At 51.0% G+C, this 15,924-nt stretch overlaps 3 protein-coding genes across 5 annotated transcripts; 1 reads left to right on the top strand and 2 right to left on the bottom strand.

Moving 5' to 3' along the window:
* Nucleotides 1-3,040: 3,040 nt before the first annotated feature.
* Nucleotides 3,041-4,491, bottom strand: ZNHIT2 (zinc finger HIT-type containing 2). The gene is given in 2 exon segments (XM_030569420.1): nucleotides 3,041-4,467; nucleotides 4,469-4,491. Coding segments are annotated over 2 exon segments (1,281 nt in total). The 5' UTR covers nucleotides 4,477-4,491; the 3' UTR covers nucleotides 3,041-3,194.
* Nucleotides 4,492-6,756: 2,265 nt separating this feature from the next.
* Nucleotides 6,757-11,132, bottom strand: FAU (FAU ubiquitin like and ribosomal protein S30 fusion). 2 transcript variants are annotated; one of them, XM_030569426.1, is made up of 5 exons: nucleotides 11,049-11,132; nucleotides 9,418-9,505; nucleotides 8,128-8,272; nucleotides 7,136-7,191; nucleotides 6,757-6,919 (listed from the first exon to the last, which is right to left on the bottom strand). In XM_030569426.1, exons 2-5 carry the CDS (start codon nucleotides 9,490-9,492, stop codon nucleotides 6,794-6,796), a joined length of 402 nt encoding a protein of 133 aa, XP_030425286.1. In that variant the 5' UTR covers nucleotides 9,493-9,505; nucleotides 11,049-11,132; the 3' UTR covers nucleotides 6,757-6,793. The 2 variants fall into 2 exon arrangements, with proteins under 2 accessions (XP_030425286.1, XP_030425287.1); XM_030569427.1 differs by lacking the exon at nucleotides 11,049-11,132 and adding an exon at nucleotides 9,990-10,070.
* A 78-nt stretch (nucleotides 11,133-11,210) lies between these two features.
* On the top strand, nucleotides 11,211-15,857 carry MRPL49 (mitochondrial ribosomal protein L49). 2 transcript variants are annotated; one of them, XM_030569423.1, is made up of 4 exons: nucleotides 11,211-11,332; nucleotides 11,510-11,675; nucleotides 14,430-14,554; nucleotides 15,690-15,857. In XM_030569423.1, exons 1-4 carry the CDS (start codon nucleotides 11,237-11,239, stop codon nucleotides 15,834-15,836), a joined length of 534 nt encoding a protein of 177 aa, XP_030425283.1. In that variant the 5' UTR covers nucleotides 11,211-11,236; the 3' UTR covers nucleotides 15,837-15,857. The 2 variants fall into 2 exon arrangements, with proteins under 2 accessions (XP_030425283.1, XP_030425285.1); XM_030569425.1 differs by having other exon boundaries at nucleotides 11,215-11,317.
* The last annotated feature ends 67 nt before the right edge of the window (nucleotides 15,858-15,924 follow it).

Raw genomic sequence — 15,924 nt, forward strand, 5'->3', positions numbered from 1 at the left:
ACCAACGTAAAAGGGTACATCTACGGTGTAGTTTCAGCTGCACAAAGTGGTTGTGGGATATGGGACATTCAGAAAGGCCGCAGGCTCTGAAGCTAGGGAAGGGCCAGCAGCAGTCAATAAAACTTTCTGCAGACTGATACAGAACGGCATCTGTATGGAACACGTTATTCTGTTTCCCTGAAGGTCCATAGCCAAGGATTAGGCATTTATGGCCATGTGGCTTAGAGGCTAGAGCACTGGGACTCAGCAGACTGGGGTTCTAGTCCCAGCTCTGCCGCTAGCCTGCTGGATGACCTGCAGTGACTCATTTCCCTCCTTGTGCCTCTGTGTATCTTAGGGTACATCTACACTGTGATGATAAAACAAACATGGCACGGTGTCTTTTAGGTCAGCTGACTCAGATTCATAGAGCTTATGCTGCGGGGCAATAAAGTTACTGTGTAGACCAGAGTCTCCAACACAAATGACCAGGAAGGCCACTTGAGGACTAGTACATTGGCCTGAGGGCTGCAATACTGACACCTCCCCACCATCACCCTCGGCCCTGCCCTCACTCCACTCCTTCCATTAGGCCCTGCCTCTTCCCACCCCTTCTCTGCCCCCATTCCAGCCCCTTCCCTGAAATCCCCACCCCAACTCTGCCCCCTCCCTGCCTCCAGGGGGTGCAGGAGGGGTGTGGCAGGGGCTCAGGGCAGGGAGTTGGGATGTGAGGTGCAGGAGGGATGAGGGGTGTGGCAGGGGGTTGGGGTGCAGCAGGGGGCTCAGGGCAGGGAATTGGGGTGTGGGGTGCAGGAAGGATGAGGGGTAAGGCAGGGGGTCAAGGTGCAGGAGGGGTGAGGCAGGGGGCTCTGGGCCATGGGTTGGGGTGCAGGAGGGTTGTGGGGTATGGTGGGGGGTCCAGGGCAGGGGATCGGGTGTAGGGTGTGGCAAGGGGCTCAGGGCACGGGGTTTGGCTGCAGGAGAGGTTCGGGGGGCAGGCTCTGGCCCAGCACTGCTCCAGGAAGCAGCTGGAATGTGTGGGAGGAGAGGTGCAGGGGTGTGTGTATGTTGCTGTTGCTTCGGGCATTGCACCCAGCATCTCCCATTGGCCAGGAATGGGGAACCACAGCCAATGGGAGCTGCTGGGGGCGGTGCCTGAAGCAAAAGCAACCCCCCCCCCCGTGCCTCTCCTTTCCCAGGTTCTGTCCACTTCTTGGGAGTGGCATGGGGGCAAGGCAGGCAGGGAGTAGTGTAGACTCTTGGGCTGGAGCCCAGGCACTGAGATCCCAGTGAGCAGGGGGGGTCTCAGAGCCCAGGCTCCAGCCCTAGCCTGAACATCTGCCCTGCAGTTTTATAGCTCCACAGCCCTACCCCAAGTCAGGTGACCTGGAGCAACTGCAGCTGTGCCACAGATCTTTTATAATAGCATAGATGTAGCAGTATCCAAGGACCTTACAACCTTTAGTGCATTTATCCTCATAACATCACTATGTGGTAGGGTAGTGCTATTATCTGTATTTTATTTATAAGAAAACTGAGGCACAGAAAGGCTAAGTGACTTGCCCAAGGTCACACAGGAAGTCTGTGTCAGAGCTGGGAGTTGAACCCAGGTCTCCTGAATCATAGGCTAGTGCCCAAACCAAATGGAGTTCTCAGCTCACAGGGCCACACTCCACCCAGGATAGGTTAATGCTAGTTTGAAGCTTACATTCTAACCCATCTTTGGCTGGGCAAAGGAATTTGAGGTGGGTTGCGGTCAATTGGATACCAGTATAAGAGCTAGGTATTATTTTAAATTCATACAGATGCTACTGGATTGAGCCCCAGACCGTCCATGACTTCTCCCTTCCCCACCAATTCTTCCTCACTCAACCAACCCAGTGCAAATAAAATGCCCCATTGTTCTCAATCCATAGCTGGCTCTCAGCCCCAAGCAAAAGAACAGACAGGCTGTGCTGCATGCCCTGAAGGGCTACAAGTTCAAGCTCTCTCACACCAAAACCTTAGGGTATCATTCGATGAAGCCTGACCCCCATCACTGGCCCCATAGGACAGAGTGTAAGACTACAGTGTTAGACCTAATCACACCAAGCCAATGGCATTTAGGGACACCAGTAGCTTTCCAAAAATATTTAGGGGACAACACCTCTCTCCTTGAGGCACATAAAATTCACCAGTGACACTCTAGGACAGTTTGGAAATAGGCCTATTTTCCAACAATCCTGCAAACCCTTAGTCAAAGTCCCGTGCACAGTTGTCATAATTCAACGCATTATGGAAGAAATATTAAACCTTGCTATTCAAGTCTTAATCCCAGTCTAACTCCTACAGAGCTGCAGAGGCAGATCACACTACATCTGCCTACTGTGGGGTTCTTACACCTTCCTCTGAAGCATCTGGGGCAGGCCACTGTCACAGACAGGATACTAGATGGATCATGGGTCTCATCCAGGCCAGTTATTCTTACATTCCTACCACAGTGATCAGTTAGAATAGCTTAAAAAGCTAAATAAACATTAGCTAGATAATATGATGTACATTAAAATATCAGATTTTAAAAATACCTGATACTCATTTTACTGTCTCTCACTCTCTCTGTGAGCTGTGAATGGGTCTGGCCTCTCTCAACAGGAGCTGTCTTTTTAGTTATTTCCAGCTGAAGCTCCAGTCTAACAATGCAGACTGGGACTCGGGGGAATACATCTCCCCTATTAATGCACAGGAAAGCAAGGACTTTTCATAGGCTGTCACTGCTGTTAATTTGACAGTGGTTTATAACAGCTGAAAGGATGAAGAGTATGTTTGTCCTTAAAATGCTAGTTTTCTAGTTTATAGCAACTCTAGCTATGGGGGTGTCTAGCTGTCCTTTTATTGATGATTTCTGCAAAAATCTGTATGTGGTGGAATATAAAACACAGAGCATGGGACTCTGTGACCGGCTTGCGGTTTCTGCAGCACCAGTGGAAAACACATCAACGTTGAAACCACCAAAATAACAGCCAGTGCTTTAAGTGCATGGAACACACCAAGGGTCCCGCTGAATGGAAGACAGGAACGTACATAGCCAGCTGCCTTGCTCTTTTTATTGCAACAGGTCAACTCCCTAGAAACCAGATCAAGATTTGTGCCAAGACTCGGTGTGGTGGATTTATCCAAAATAGCTATTAACCAAGAGAGGGTTCATTCACTTTTCCCCACTTGAAAAGTTCCAGCTATCAGTCCAACTCCTCAATCAATGGCTTTTTTGCAGGGGGCAGTTTCCCACCCCACATCTTCTGCAGTTCTTTGGTAACTATATCCACCTCTTTGACTGCCTCCAAATGTGTTCTATATTCCCTTTGTACCTCTAGGGCCAGGACAGTCAAAGATTCCTGGTTCTCATTGACCCAGGAGAGCAAAAATTCACACTTCTTCTTGGCACCATACACCCTGGGACGCTGCTCTGTTGGCACCAGTTTCTTGGCCTTGCCCAGCAGCCTGGCAAGATGGGAGAGGGCTGCCAAGCTGAAGCCTTTCTGGTTGGCTTGATTCTCCCCCATGAGAATCTGGGCCACTGCCATCATAGCACCTGCATTCCCCAGGGGGCACTCGGGGTACCGGCTGGCTGTCACTGCCTGGAGGGCAGCCTGCAGCGCCTCTGCTGTGGAGTGGAAGACCTGCCTGGCACCCAGTGCCCTGGAGACATCCAGGACCATGTCAGAGAACTCAGACAGAAGTTCATCTTCACTCAAGTCCCCGTTGTAGAGGGTGAGGGCGAAGACATAGGCATAGAGGACATTAGGCAGCTGGAAGCACACCAGGGGTGAGGTTGGGCTGCAGATCAGGGAGCTCAGTAGTGGGATGGATGCAGGCACAGCAGGAACTGGGCTTGGCATTTCTTCAGGCTGCTGGGTGGGTGCCATGCCTGAGCTCTCCTCTGGCTGCCAGGTGCCCGTGGGGGGGTAAGCACCTGGGGGTACTGGTGGCTGGTGGATGGGTGCTGAGCCTGGGGTCATCTTCTCTGGCTTCTGGGTGCCCGCAGGGGGCTGGGTATTCCCAGCTTCCTGGGCACCCTCAGCACCCCCCAGCTCCTGGACCAGTCCCCGGCCCCATCCCCGCCACCAGGGCCTCCAGGGGGGCAGGAAGGTTCCAATCTCCCCGCTGCTCAGCAGGCGCTGGAAGGCGGCCTTCTCGGCCGGACTGAGCCGCTCCCACAGACCGTCGTCCTGGTCCTCCAGCTCGCGGCCTAGCTGGGGCTCCGCATCCTCGAGCTCGCGTAGCTCCCGCAGCCGGAGCAGCGCCTCTTTCAGGCGGGTTCGCGAGGCCAGGTCCCCCCGCTGGCCCTGGAGCCGGAGCAGCAGCTGCCGGCGGTAGAAAGCCTCGGCGCAGGCCCCGTGGCCCCGGTAACAGGGCACCGAACAGAAACGCACGTTACAGCGCGGGCACGTGTAGGGGGCTCGCTCCCGCAGGCACAGGCCGCAGGCCTCGGCCGCCTCCATCTTGGCAGCGCTCGGGCATTTCCGCCTTCCGCCGCGGCCGCTGTCGGGTTCGGCTATTTCCGCCAGAAGCGCTCGTACAACTTCGGGCAATTCCGCCCAGGATTCGGAAACTCTCGGGCGTTTCGTCTCTTCAGCTGCGGAACTCCGCCCTTTCGGCTATCTCCGGCGACCACTGCATTAGGGTCGCGCTGTTCCAGGGTATGACAGTCTGCGGGATCGTGGCCACCCCCCGCCTTTACAAAGCTGGCACCTCGATCTGAATAATCCCTGCATTGATCACCCCCTCCCCCTCCTGTCACTACCCTATCAGTTAGAAAATGAGCCTGCTCCACCCCCAAGGCAGCTGCAGCAAAACTTGGGTTCTGGCAGAGTGTAGGTCCAGGAATATCTGTGCATTTCTTCTTGAGAAGCTCTTTGCTTCTTCCCAGAATTACAGATCCAGCACTACACCCTCCACCGTGCAGTAATAAAACAGCAGCACAGTCCTGCTGTACACACCAAGTCACCACCGTAAGCCAGGTGGAGAAACACTGGGGCCTTCCATCCAGGGATCTCCCAGCACTTCACAAATATTGACACATTACACCATAATTGCCTTAGAAGTATCATTGCCACATTACAGATGGAGAAACCAGCACAAAGAGACAGATTTGAGCTACATGAAGTGAGCAGCACTAAAGCTCACTCATGTCTTCCACTCTTTAGTCTAAATCATGAAGTGGGGAACAGGGCTGAGCTACCCAGGTTCTCACTGCAGCTCAGAGTACTAGATCAAGCTTTTTGTTCTTTGTTTCTACTAATCTGTTTAAGCAGAAGATAAACAGTTGCTTGCTCATTATAGCAATAGCTTCTAGAAGGGTTTTCCACCCCTAGATTTTGGGCACCAAAATGAGCAGCTCTGGAGAGATTTCTACTGGGAGAAACAGAATCTGCACTGTTGTAGAGAAAGTGAGTTCAGAATTCAGTCCACAATGCAGACAAAACTAGCACTCATTCCCCTTCCTGCTTGGAGTGCCCGTAATGCAGGTTGCCTACAGGACATGGAATGCACTTAGGCTTCAGTGAACATGAAACAGTATGTAAACTCTCAGGGTATGGCTACACTTGAAATTTAAGTGTGAGTGTAGTCGGAGCGCCAGTGCTGGGAGAGAGCTCTCCCAGTGCTGCACATAAACCACATCCCTTACGGGTGTAGCTTGCAGCGCTGGGAGCCGTGCTCCCAGCGCTGATTACACTGAGGCTTTACAGCACTGTATCTTGCAGCGCTCAGGGGGGAGTTTTTTCACACCCCTGAGCGTGAAAGTTGCAGTGCTGTAAAATGCCAGTGTAGCCATGGCCTCAGGGTTTGGCTACACTTGCAGCTGCACAGCGCTGGAAATGCGGCCACATTTGCAGCAGTGTTGGGAGTGGTGCATTATGGGCAGCTATCCCAGCCTTCAAGTAGCTGCAAAAGAGGGGGATGGGGTGGAGTGTGACAGGGAGCATGGGGGGGGAGGGGGGGATTTTTGGAGCCGACACTGTCAGCTCCCTGCCTTGCAAATTCTGACCACTTCCCCCACCCCTCTCTCATTCACTCTTAAAAGCAAATACCCTTCAGACCAGATAAGCAGCTGCTCTGAGGGAGTCCCTTCCCGCCCTCCCCCCAGCCATGCTGTTTCTCTCCTCAAGCAAACACTAGCTGTGGACATTCCCTGCCTGCCTCTGCTGAGCAAACAGTAGCTGTGTTTGTTTTTTAGATAAGCAGCTCCGAGCCCTGAGTTCACAACAAAACAAAGAGGCATCACAACAGAACAAAGACAGTTCTTTAGTTAAAAGCATTATGGGAATTCTGGAGGTCAGTTACAGTGTAGTAAGATTAATCACTGTTTACACTGGCACTCCAGCACTGCAGCACCAGTGCTGTTCTCTTTATTCCTCTCATCCATGTGGAGTACAACCAGCGCTGTAGCCAAGGAGATTCAACACTGTATGTGCTTTACCAGCCACCAACTACGCTTTAACTCTCAAGTGTAGCCAAGCCCTCAGAAGACAGCAGGTAGGGTAACCCGGGGGTCATTCCCAGTTGTCTGGAACTAGCTCCTCCCCAACCTCTGTTTCTCAGACATTCACACCTGGTTCCCTCCCCTAAAGTGCTCCAGAGGAATCTGAAGCACAGGCAGGCAGGAGTGGTTAAGAGTGGCTGGGCCTCTAGGGCATCTTGAACAGAGCCAGCTCACATGCAAGGGGAGGGAGAAGAGAATGCCCCACGTCCCCTGGGTTTCAGGACCCTGAGAATGAAAGCAGCCACAAGACACCACACTTAGGTGACATCTGCTTTATTGGGTGAAGTGTGCTGTTTAGGAGTTAGCATTGGGGCCCTTCTTCTTGCCAAAGCCCGGCACGATATTGACAAAGCGCCGGTTGTACTGCATGCGTCTCTTGGCACGGCCAGTCTTCTTCTTCTTCTTCTCTTGCTTGGCAACCTTTGAGGGAGAGAGCACAGTCAGCTTAGCAACATGCCAAGAGGAGGCAGGACTCCTGGCTCCTAGTCCCCCTGTGTGAACCACTAGGCTGCAGTGGTCTCACCCTGTTTACTGATATCAAATTGCAACAAACCTACAAAGTCTGCAGCAGGTGAAACAAGCTCTCTCTCTCCCTCCCCTGCCCAGTTACATCAATGCACCAAAAGAATCACTCACCTTGGGAGTCTGGCCTCTCACCTTCCCAGCACGAGCCAGGGAGCCATGGACCTTACCTGGGGAGAGAAATCAGGAGAGCTGCACTCAAGTGCCACAGGAGACTAGGTAATATATACAGTGTGGCTGGGACACTGGTGTGGTTGCCCTGGTGGCCAGATTCATTCCAACTTTGTCATTTCAGGTCCTGCATTTTACTCACTAGTCCTTTAAGTTAACCCATGTGTCACCAGCACCCTGGTAACTGGCTCCTGAATCTCCTTTGTAAAAGAGACATGGTGACTGGGGGCCTCTAAGGGTATGTCTACAACGAAAAAATAATAACTAATAATAAAATAAAGACAATGTCACCGTAGCTGGCCCATATCAGCTGACTCAGTCTCACAGGGCTACAGAACTGCTGCACAGACTTTCAGGCTCACGCTGTGACTTGGGCTCTGAAACTGTGTGAACAGAGAGCCTCAGAGTCCAGGCTCCAGCCGGAACATCTACACTGCTACGTTTAGCTCCACAGCCTGAGTCAGCTAATCAAGGCTCTGAGACTCTTGGCTATGGGTATTGTCGTTTTTTTAAATCACGGTGTAGATGTATCTCAAAGGACTGAGAAGGTTCCCACAACCAATCCAACCCCAATGGGATTCAGTCCTGGACTGGAGGGAGTTCAGTATGTTCTATTCACTCTGGGGCCTCAGACTGAATAGGAGGGGCCTCCAAGAACTGTCTGATGTCGATCCCTGTACAGTGGGCTGAGACCCAGCAAGCTTGTTTTACATAGGCATCCTCCAGGTCCTCTGGCTTCTCACCATTCAGAGCCCCAATGGCTGCCGTGGTCTTAGTCTATCACGACCCTGCTGTAGCTGGTGGAGTTAACAGCTTGGCCATCCCCTCTTGAAACACAGCTAAAGAGCTCAGTGGGATGAACTCTTCCATTTGTCCAGGAGCCCCATCTGGGATTTGAGTCTAGTACACTTCTCCCAGAACCTTTCAATACTTACCACCCAGCATGCGAGCAGCCACCTCCAGGGTGGTAAACTCGCTGATGCCACATTGCCCAATGACAGATTCATCCTCCAAGGGAGTTCCACTCAAGAGAACCACCTGATCCTCAGGTGCGATGCCTTCCAGGGACTCAATGTGAGCCTGACAGGAGACACAAGGTACAGAGAGGCAGAGTCAGCTGGTGAGGCCAGGAGAGCAAAGCTAATCAAGCACCTTCCTCAAGTCAGCAGGCACCACTGTAACGCTCCCCATAACATGAGTCAGAGGTGTGCTATCGGGGACACAGCATCCCAGAGCAAAGAGCGTTTCTTTCTGGGCAGCACAATGCTAAAAAGGTTGAGCGGTTGGAAGGAGCTCAGATCCCACTGCCACAGATCAGGAACGAGAAGGACTGATTCATGATGAGAGTTAGAGCTGTCCAGACTGGCTTTGCAGGGAAAGATGATGCATTCCAACAGTCTCTGGGGATATGAATGGGGCAAATGCCATGGAGGGAAAGGAATCCATGCACTGGGACACAGATAGGAGCTATAGAAAAGCCTGACCAAATTGTTTAGGGTGGCAGTGGGGAGGAATACCACTGAGTATGGAGTGAAACCAGCAGCCCTTCATTCAAACTGCAATGCCAAATGCAATTACCCCGATTACAATTTGGTGTCACAGAAAGTGCCAGGGAGATTTTAGTGACAAGCAATCGGGAATGTTTAATATTTCTTCCGAAGAGCAGACACAAGGGAGTACTGGTTGAGGGGTGGGGGATGGGATTGAGCTCAGGAGGGGTTATTCTCCCCTCTTAGTCAATAGTGGGGAGAGTAACCCCAAGAGGGGAGAATAACCCCTCCTGAGCTCAATCCCATCCCCCACCCCTGCAGCACAGCCTTCCCAATACTATGATGGGACACTGGAATCAGCACAAAATGCCCCTTACTGACTCAACTCCAGAGCACCTTGGCTTCCTGTGAAGGTCTTCCATTCAAGTTCCAGACTAGGAAGCACATGCTCAGCTTATGTCAAGCTCAAAGCCTGATGTGATCCACCTTTGGGCAGCCATGTCCCTATGATTCTCTCAACACAGATCATGCAAAGGAAAGGGACCTGCAGTGCCCAATACCTTCTTTGCCAATATTTATTACCAGCAGCAATTCTACCCTTGCCCTTCCCCTCGGGCATGAGCAATCAGCTGAAGGATGCATTGAAAAAGCCTTACAACATTGTTTAGGGTGGCACTGGGATGGGGGCACAGAGAGAGAGAGAGAGAGAGAGAGAGAATGAGAGCAAATCCTTACCTTAATGTGAGCTACTGTTTCCAGGCCAGACACCTCAAGGGTGTGCAGGTTCTGAGCACGGATGAACAGCTGCATGGTTCCAGCTATGCTGAATGGAAAAACAACAACAAGTGTTAAGGCAATTTACCCGAGACCAGGCCATCCCCACAGCAGGCTAAAGACATTAGGTCTCACATTCTGTGGCTACGTTGCACTAGACTGGCTGAGAGAGATGAGCAGCTTCCCTGTCAGATTTCACAGCAGCTACCCAATAACCTACTGGGAGGCTCTATAGATAAAACCCAAACAGAAAACAAGCAGACATCATGAGCCAGTGAAACACCTACAAATAGAACCCAGGAGTCCTGACTACCAGAACCCCTGCTGTAATCCACTAGACCCCACTCCCCCCATCCCCACTTCCAGAGCCAGCAACAAACCCTGAAAGACAGCCCAGAAGTTCTGTCACTGGCTTAAACAGAAGAGCGAGTAATGGAACTCAGACCTGGCTCCCAGCCCCCTTCTCTAGCTGTGAATCCCATATCGAAACATGAGTTAAGTGACTTAGCCTGCAGCAGTAAATTGTTACCTACACAATGCAATCAGGATACCAGCCTTTGCCAGGGTTTGGGTATCTCCAAAGGCCCTGGAATTCTGCCCAGATCAAGCACAGTCTAGCCAAAGCAGCAAAGAATCCTGTGGCACCTTATAGACTAACAGACGTTTTGGAGCATGAGCTTTCGTGGGTGAATACCCACTTCCTCAGATGCATGACAGTCTAGCCAAAGTCAATCTCTGCACCTTCCCAGCAACGGCAGAGGATTCAAGTAGCAGATCTGCTAGGGCATAAACAAGGAAACTTTACTAATGCTCCTCCCCAGATGGACTTTGCTGCCACCCTGGCAACAGACAGTACTGGTAAAAAGTCAATGCCACCTGCTGGGCCTGGATTAGTCTGAAGGGATGTGGAAGTCTGGATACACTTGAGTAGCATCATCTTTAGTATGTCACAAACAGAATCCAGGAGTTCTGACTCCCAGTCCGCCCCTGCTCTAAAACCCACTGACACCACTTTCCTCCCAGATCTGGAGATAGAAGCCAGGAGTGGTTCACTAGGGAATGAGACTTAAAAGTGCTCAGCTGGGCTAGCCAACTCTACCAGGAGATGCAGAATGGGGAGCCACTTCCAACGACTAGCACCTTCGGGGAGAGACAAGGCACCCGGCACCATCCAGGGATCTACTCACTAGTCACAATCCAAGGCATGAGTCGGCCCCAATCCTTCTCAGTTTGCCTGTCTGCCCCATCTGCCCGGTCCTTGCCCAGGTTGGGCTCCTGTTCCAGACCAGGCCAGCGAGGGGCCTGGCGCAATGGAGTGTTGGAGCAAGAGGCGGGGGAGCCTCCTCCCTTCACTCACCCAAGGGGTGTCCGACCCGCCACCCTAGACTCATCGCCGCCCCACACGCCGCCCGGGGGTGCCCCCGAACCACGAGCCCCCGGGGGACGCGAGGGCTGCTTCGTGTCCCGCCCCACTCACCCCTCCCCCACAGCCCCCAAACGTCACCCACCGCCTGATCCGGCCCCCCGGAGCCACCCGAGCCTCCCTCCCAGGCCGCGCTCTCCGGCGGGCCGGACATCGGGGCCTCACTCACCACGAGCCGCCGCCGCCACACAAGATGGAGCCGCAAAGAGAAAGGAATTGACGGGGACCGCGCACGCTGATATACGTACAGAGAGACGCGCGCGGTGCGTAACGCGTGACGTCATACACGACCGGCTGTCGCCCGCGGAGGCGCCCTATTTTTACGTCACAACCTTTCCCCTCGGTCCCAGCAGCAAGATGGCGGCGGCCGTAGCCTCAGCGGGGCTGAGGAGGCGGCCGGGTGGCGTGTGGGGCGCGGTGGCCCGGCGGCTGCTGCAGGTGACTGCCCCGCAGGTACCGGCGAGGGGGGGATCAGATGGCCAGTTCGTCCCTCCCGCCTGCAGCCACGCGGCTCCGGCCCCACTGAAACGGCGCCCGCCGTGGGGCGGGACAGGCAGCGCACGGCTCCTGCAGGCGGGTAGCACAAGAACAGCACCTGACGGTTATTTACCCTCCCCCCTTGCATTTCAGAGCCAGTCCCGGGACAAACCCGAGACCCGCCACCCCCAGTATCCCGGGATCGTGGAATCCACTGAAGAATATAAATTTGTGGAGAGACTCATTCCACCCACCAGAATTCCTGCTCCCCCCAAACACGCCCAGTACCCCACCCCGTCTGGCTGGAGAGCCCCATCAGGTAACAGCAGAGGGCACCTGTCCTGGAACTGGGTCTGGAGGGACTCCATTTATCAGTAAAGGTCAATTTCACAGCATGCACCCAAAGCACTGAAATCTTTCTATTGAGAATTGACATTTACAGATAGTCAACATAAAAATGCTGCTTGAGAACTTAATTTGGTTTAAGGGTATTTACTTTGTATATTTTGATATGTGATATTGAATTTGTATTTTAATGGTTATAAACTTTAACTTTGAATTTCAACATGTCTAACTTATCACAGTTGTGAACATTTAAATCAACATAAACTGCTTACAATCCATGATTTTTCACAACTGGAAATTTATATTGGAAAAAAACTGCTTAAAACATTATCCATCAAAACAAGAAATCAAATTCTGCCAAGCCTACTTGTAGCAACTGTTGTCGAGTGCCAAGTTTCAGAGGGGTAGCCATGGTCTGTATACACAAAAACAAGAAGTCGTCCAGGGGAACCTTAAAGACTAACTTTTTTGGACATAAGCTTTTATGGGTAAAAAACCCACTTCTTCAGAGGCACTGAGTGAAAATTAGATACAGGCATAAATCTATATTGGCACATGAAGAGAAGTTCTCCACTTGCAAGGTAACGCTCTTCAAGTGCCACTGTATATGCTTATGCCTGTATCTGTAGTTTTCACTCCATGCATCTGAAGAAGTGGGGTTTTATTTTTTGAACCCATGAAATCTTATGCCCAAATAAATGTTAGTTTTTAAGGTGCCAGTGAATGACTCCTTGTTTCTGTTGAGTGCTGAATTAGCATGCTGTGCCTATATCTCAGTTCTGCATTGACTAGTTGCTCCCACCAATGAGATAAGAGCCCAAGATGGTGCTGTTGTGAGGAAGACCAGCTTTGGCCTGAGCTAGAGGAGTGGTCTTCGACCTTTTTATGCTCAAGGTCACTTTCTGAATTTAAGGGTAACCCAGAATCACCCCCCTCCTCCCCGCAAAGACCTGCCCCATTCACTCCATTCCCCACCCCTCTTGCTTGCTGTTCTCCAACCTCACATGCAAAGTATACAGGTGAGTAGGGCACATTTCCTGGTGCCCTGTACAGCTGCGTGCTGCCCCAGCCCTGCCCCCACTCCCCTGAGGACTGCAGCATGGCTGGGCCTGCACTCACCAGCACCTGGAAGTGCTGCCAGTGAGTGCTGGAGGGTGGTTCTCTGCCCCCCAAGAGGCCTGCCTCTCTCCCCCCCACCCCCACCCCCCGGAGATGCTGCATATGCCCCAGAGTAGCTAAGGATGGCCCTGGATAGAGGATTGAGGTTTGGGAGGGAGTGTGGGCTCTGGACTGGAGGGTTTGTAGTGTGGGAAGGGGTTCTGGTGCAGTAGGGCATGAAGGATGGAAGCTCTGGGAGTTTTGGTACAGCAGGACAGGGCTGGGGTGCAGGAGAGGGTATGGGGTGCTGGCTTGCGGGGGCAGAGCTGGGGCACAGTGTCAGGGTGCAGGAGGGAGTTTGGGGTGGTGGCTGTGGGAGGGAGCTGGGATTGGGGTGCAGCCTCCTGCTGGGCAGAATTTACCATGGATGGCTCCTGGTCAGCGGCACAGCAGGCTAAGGCAGGCTCCCTGCCTGCTCCACTCCAATCCTGGAAGGGACCAGTGTGCCTCTGCATCTGCCATTGTTCCTGGCCAATGGGAGCTGTGGGGTGGTGCTTGCAGGCAGAAGCAGTGTGCACTGGGAGACCCTTGCTCCCGGGGCATGCCCTGGCCACTTCCAGGAGCTCTGTGGGGCCAGAGCAGGCAGGGAGCAAGCTTTAGTGGCAATCCTGTTGCACTGCCAGAGCTCATGATCGAATGGGAGATCCTCTAGGATCATGGTGACTACTGTTCCAGAGTAATTTAGAACATCCAGTGCTCTTAAGTGGAGGGGAACTAGTGTTACGCCCACATTTTTTCCACCAGATTATGGGTTATGCTGCAGTAAGTGCATTGAATGGGTTAGCAAGTCCCATATGCTCTTTAAAACATTTTTCCATGTGATTTTAAAGTGGTGGGTTTTGGTCGCAGTGCTATATATTCCTGACTCAGATTATTTTAGTCTGAGGAAGTTTTCATACAGTAAAAGAGTTGGGTGCCATTTGTCTCTCTGAAAATTTCCCCCTATAGTGCTGCATAACCTAAAAGGTATATGAGCCTAGAGCAAAAAGATACATTTTCTCAGATCAGAAGGCACACAACCTGCAGTAGTCTTTAACTTTGACTTCTAACACCACAAACTGGCCCCTAACTCTGGCCTCACTTCCTGTAACTTAATTTGAGCTACAATCACTGTTGCTTGCATGTTTTATTTCAAGGATTCGTGATTTTAAGAGTAAGGTACACAGTGATCAAGGCTTGTAGTAGTCCTTCCAGCAGGGTATGCTGTCTCTGACTGGAATAGGCTTACCCTTCTGTTTCTAAAGCTTGAGAAATACAAGCCTTATTAAACAGTTGGATCAGAAAAGTGACTAAAATTTATTCCAGTCAGTTTTTTAGCCAAACTACGACATATGAGCAGGCATCTGTTCTGCCTTTATGCATAAGTCAGCTAAATTCTGATTGCATTTTTGCCAGGAACAACTCAGTTGGATTTTTAGGTGGTACTGGAAGTCTGTGGTATGGACAGTACAGTTGCAAACTGAGATGACTTGAACTTCACCATGGTCACTTTTCTGCTCTGAGCTCGCTAGTGGAGCATGCAGAGCAGACAGTGGTCTGGCCTAGAGCTGAAATCAGTTTTTTTGATTAGATACTCCACCTGCCCTTCCTTACTTTGTGAGACGGTCCCGCATGCACAATGTTCCAGTCTATAAGGACATCACCAGTGGCAATAGGAGGATGACTGTTATCAGGAAAATCGAAGGAGATATCTGGGTATGCACTATTCCAACTCATTCCTAACAGCTTACCAGTGATGATACAGCTTCTTCTCCTTACCCCAAAAGGAAATGCAAATCTAATAATAGTAGGAGAATGTATATTGAATGTATCCTGCAGAAGTCAGTTTCACAGTTAATCAGAGAAATATAGCTAGGGCCCTTCAAATTCACAATCATAGGATTTAAAAAATGGTAAATTTCATTTAAGCTATTTAAATTTGAAAGTCCATGGTGTTGAAATTATAGGGGTCCTGGCCCAAAAAGGAGAGTGGGGGGAGGGAGTCACAAGGTTTATTGGGAGGTGGGTGGTTGGTTGCAGTACTGCTACTCTTACTTCTGCACTGCTGGTGGTAGTGCTGCCTTCAGAGCTGAGCAGCTGGAGAATGGCAGCTGTTGGCCAGGAGCTGAGATCTGAAGGCAGAGCCGCTGCCACCAGGAGTGCAAAAGTAAGGATAACATGGTATAGTATGAGCACAGAAGTAAGGGTGACAATACTGTAGCCCCCTAAAATAACCGTGTGATCTCCCTGCAACTGCCTTTTGGGTCAGGACCCCCAATTTCAGAAATACTGGTCTCCCCCCATGAAATCTGTATAGTATATGGTAAAAGCACACAAGACCAGATTTCATGATTTGAGGCACGTTTTTCATGGCCATGAATTTGGTAGGGCCCTAAATACAGCTTTGTAAGAGACAGTTACATATTCCCCAGAGTAACAGCCACTACAGTGATATTAGTTAGGAAAAAGCTAATAGAGATGCTATACTAGTCCAGAATAAGGAGAAAAGCTTGCTTTCTTGAGGAAAGATGACTTTCCTCCTTGCATAGATGCAGAAAATAGAGTGTTATATTTGTTAGACTCATCTACCACCTTAGGAAACAAAATACCAGACTAGCTGGACCATTAACACTGCTATTCTGGCAGCTCCTACAAGACATAATTAACAACATAACATCTCTGAACTGTTTAGTGTTATGCCTTACACATGCCTAGCTTTAAACCAAGACAGTCAAACTAGCTCTTAACTGCTGAAAGCCTGGCCTAGTGTTTGATGCCTATAAACATTTGGGCTGTCATTATTTGATAGTTATATTGAGAGTTAATTCTTGTTCTGTTTCTTTAACCTCAGGCCCTGGAAGAGGAAGTTAAAGAGTTCCTCACTCAGCTTGCTGGGAAACCACCACCTATTCAAGTCAACGAAATCACTGGCAGCATCGGTATCAAGGGCTATTTTGACAATGAACTGAAAGAGTGGTTGTTGAACAAGGGGTTTTAAATAAACCAACTATCCCATTTTCTTTGTGCTGATGGATGCTATCTGTCCCCTTCTGAGGAGGATGTGTTTTCTGACTCAGAACTATCCT

This window comes from Gopherus evgoodei, chromosome 7 (assembly GCF_007399415.2).
Source record: "Gopherus evgoodei ecotype Sinaloan lineage chromosome 7, rGopEvg1_v1.p, whole genome shotgun sequence".
In the NCBI taxonomy this organism is placed as follows: Eukaryota; Metazoa; Chordata; order Testudines; family Testudinidae; genus Gopherus; species Gopherus evgoodei.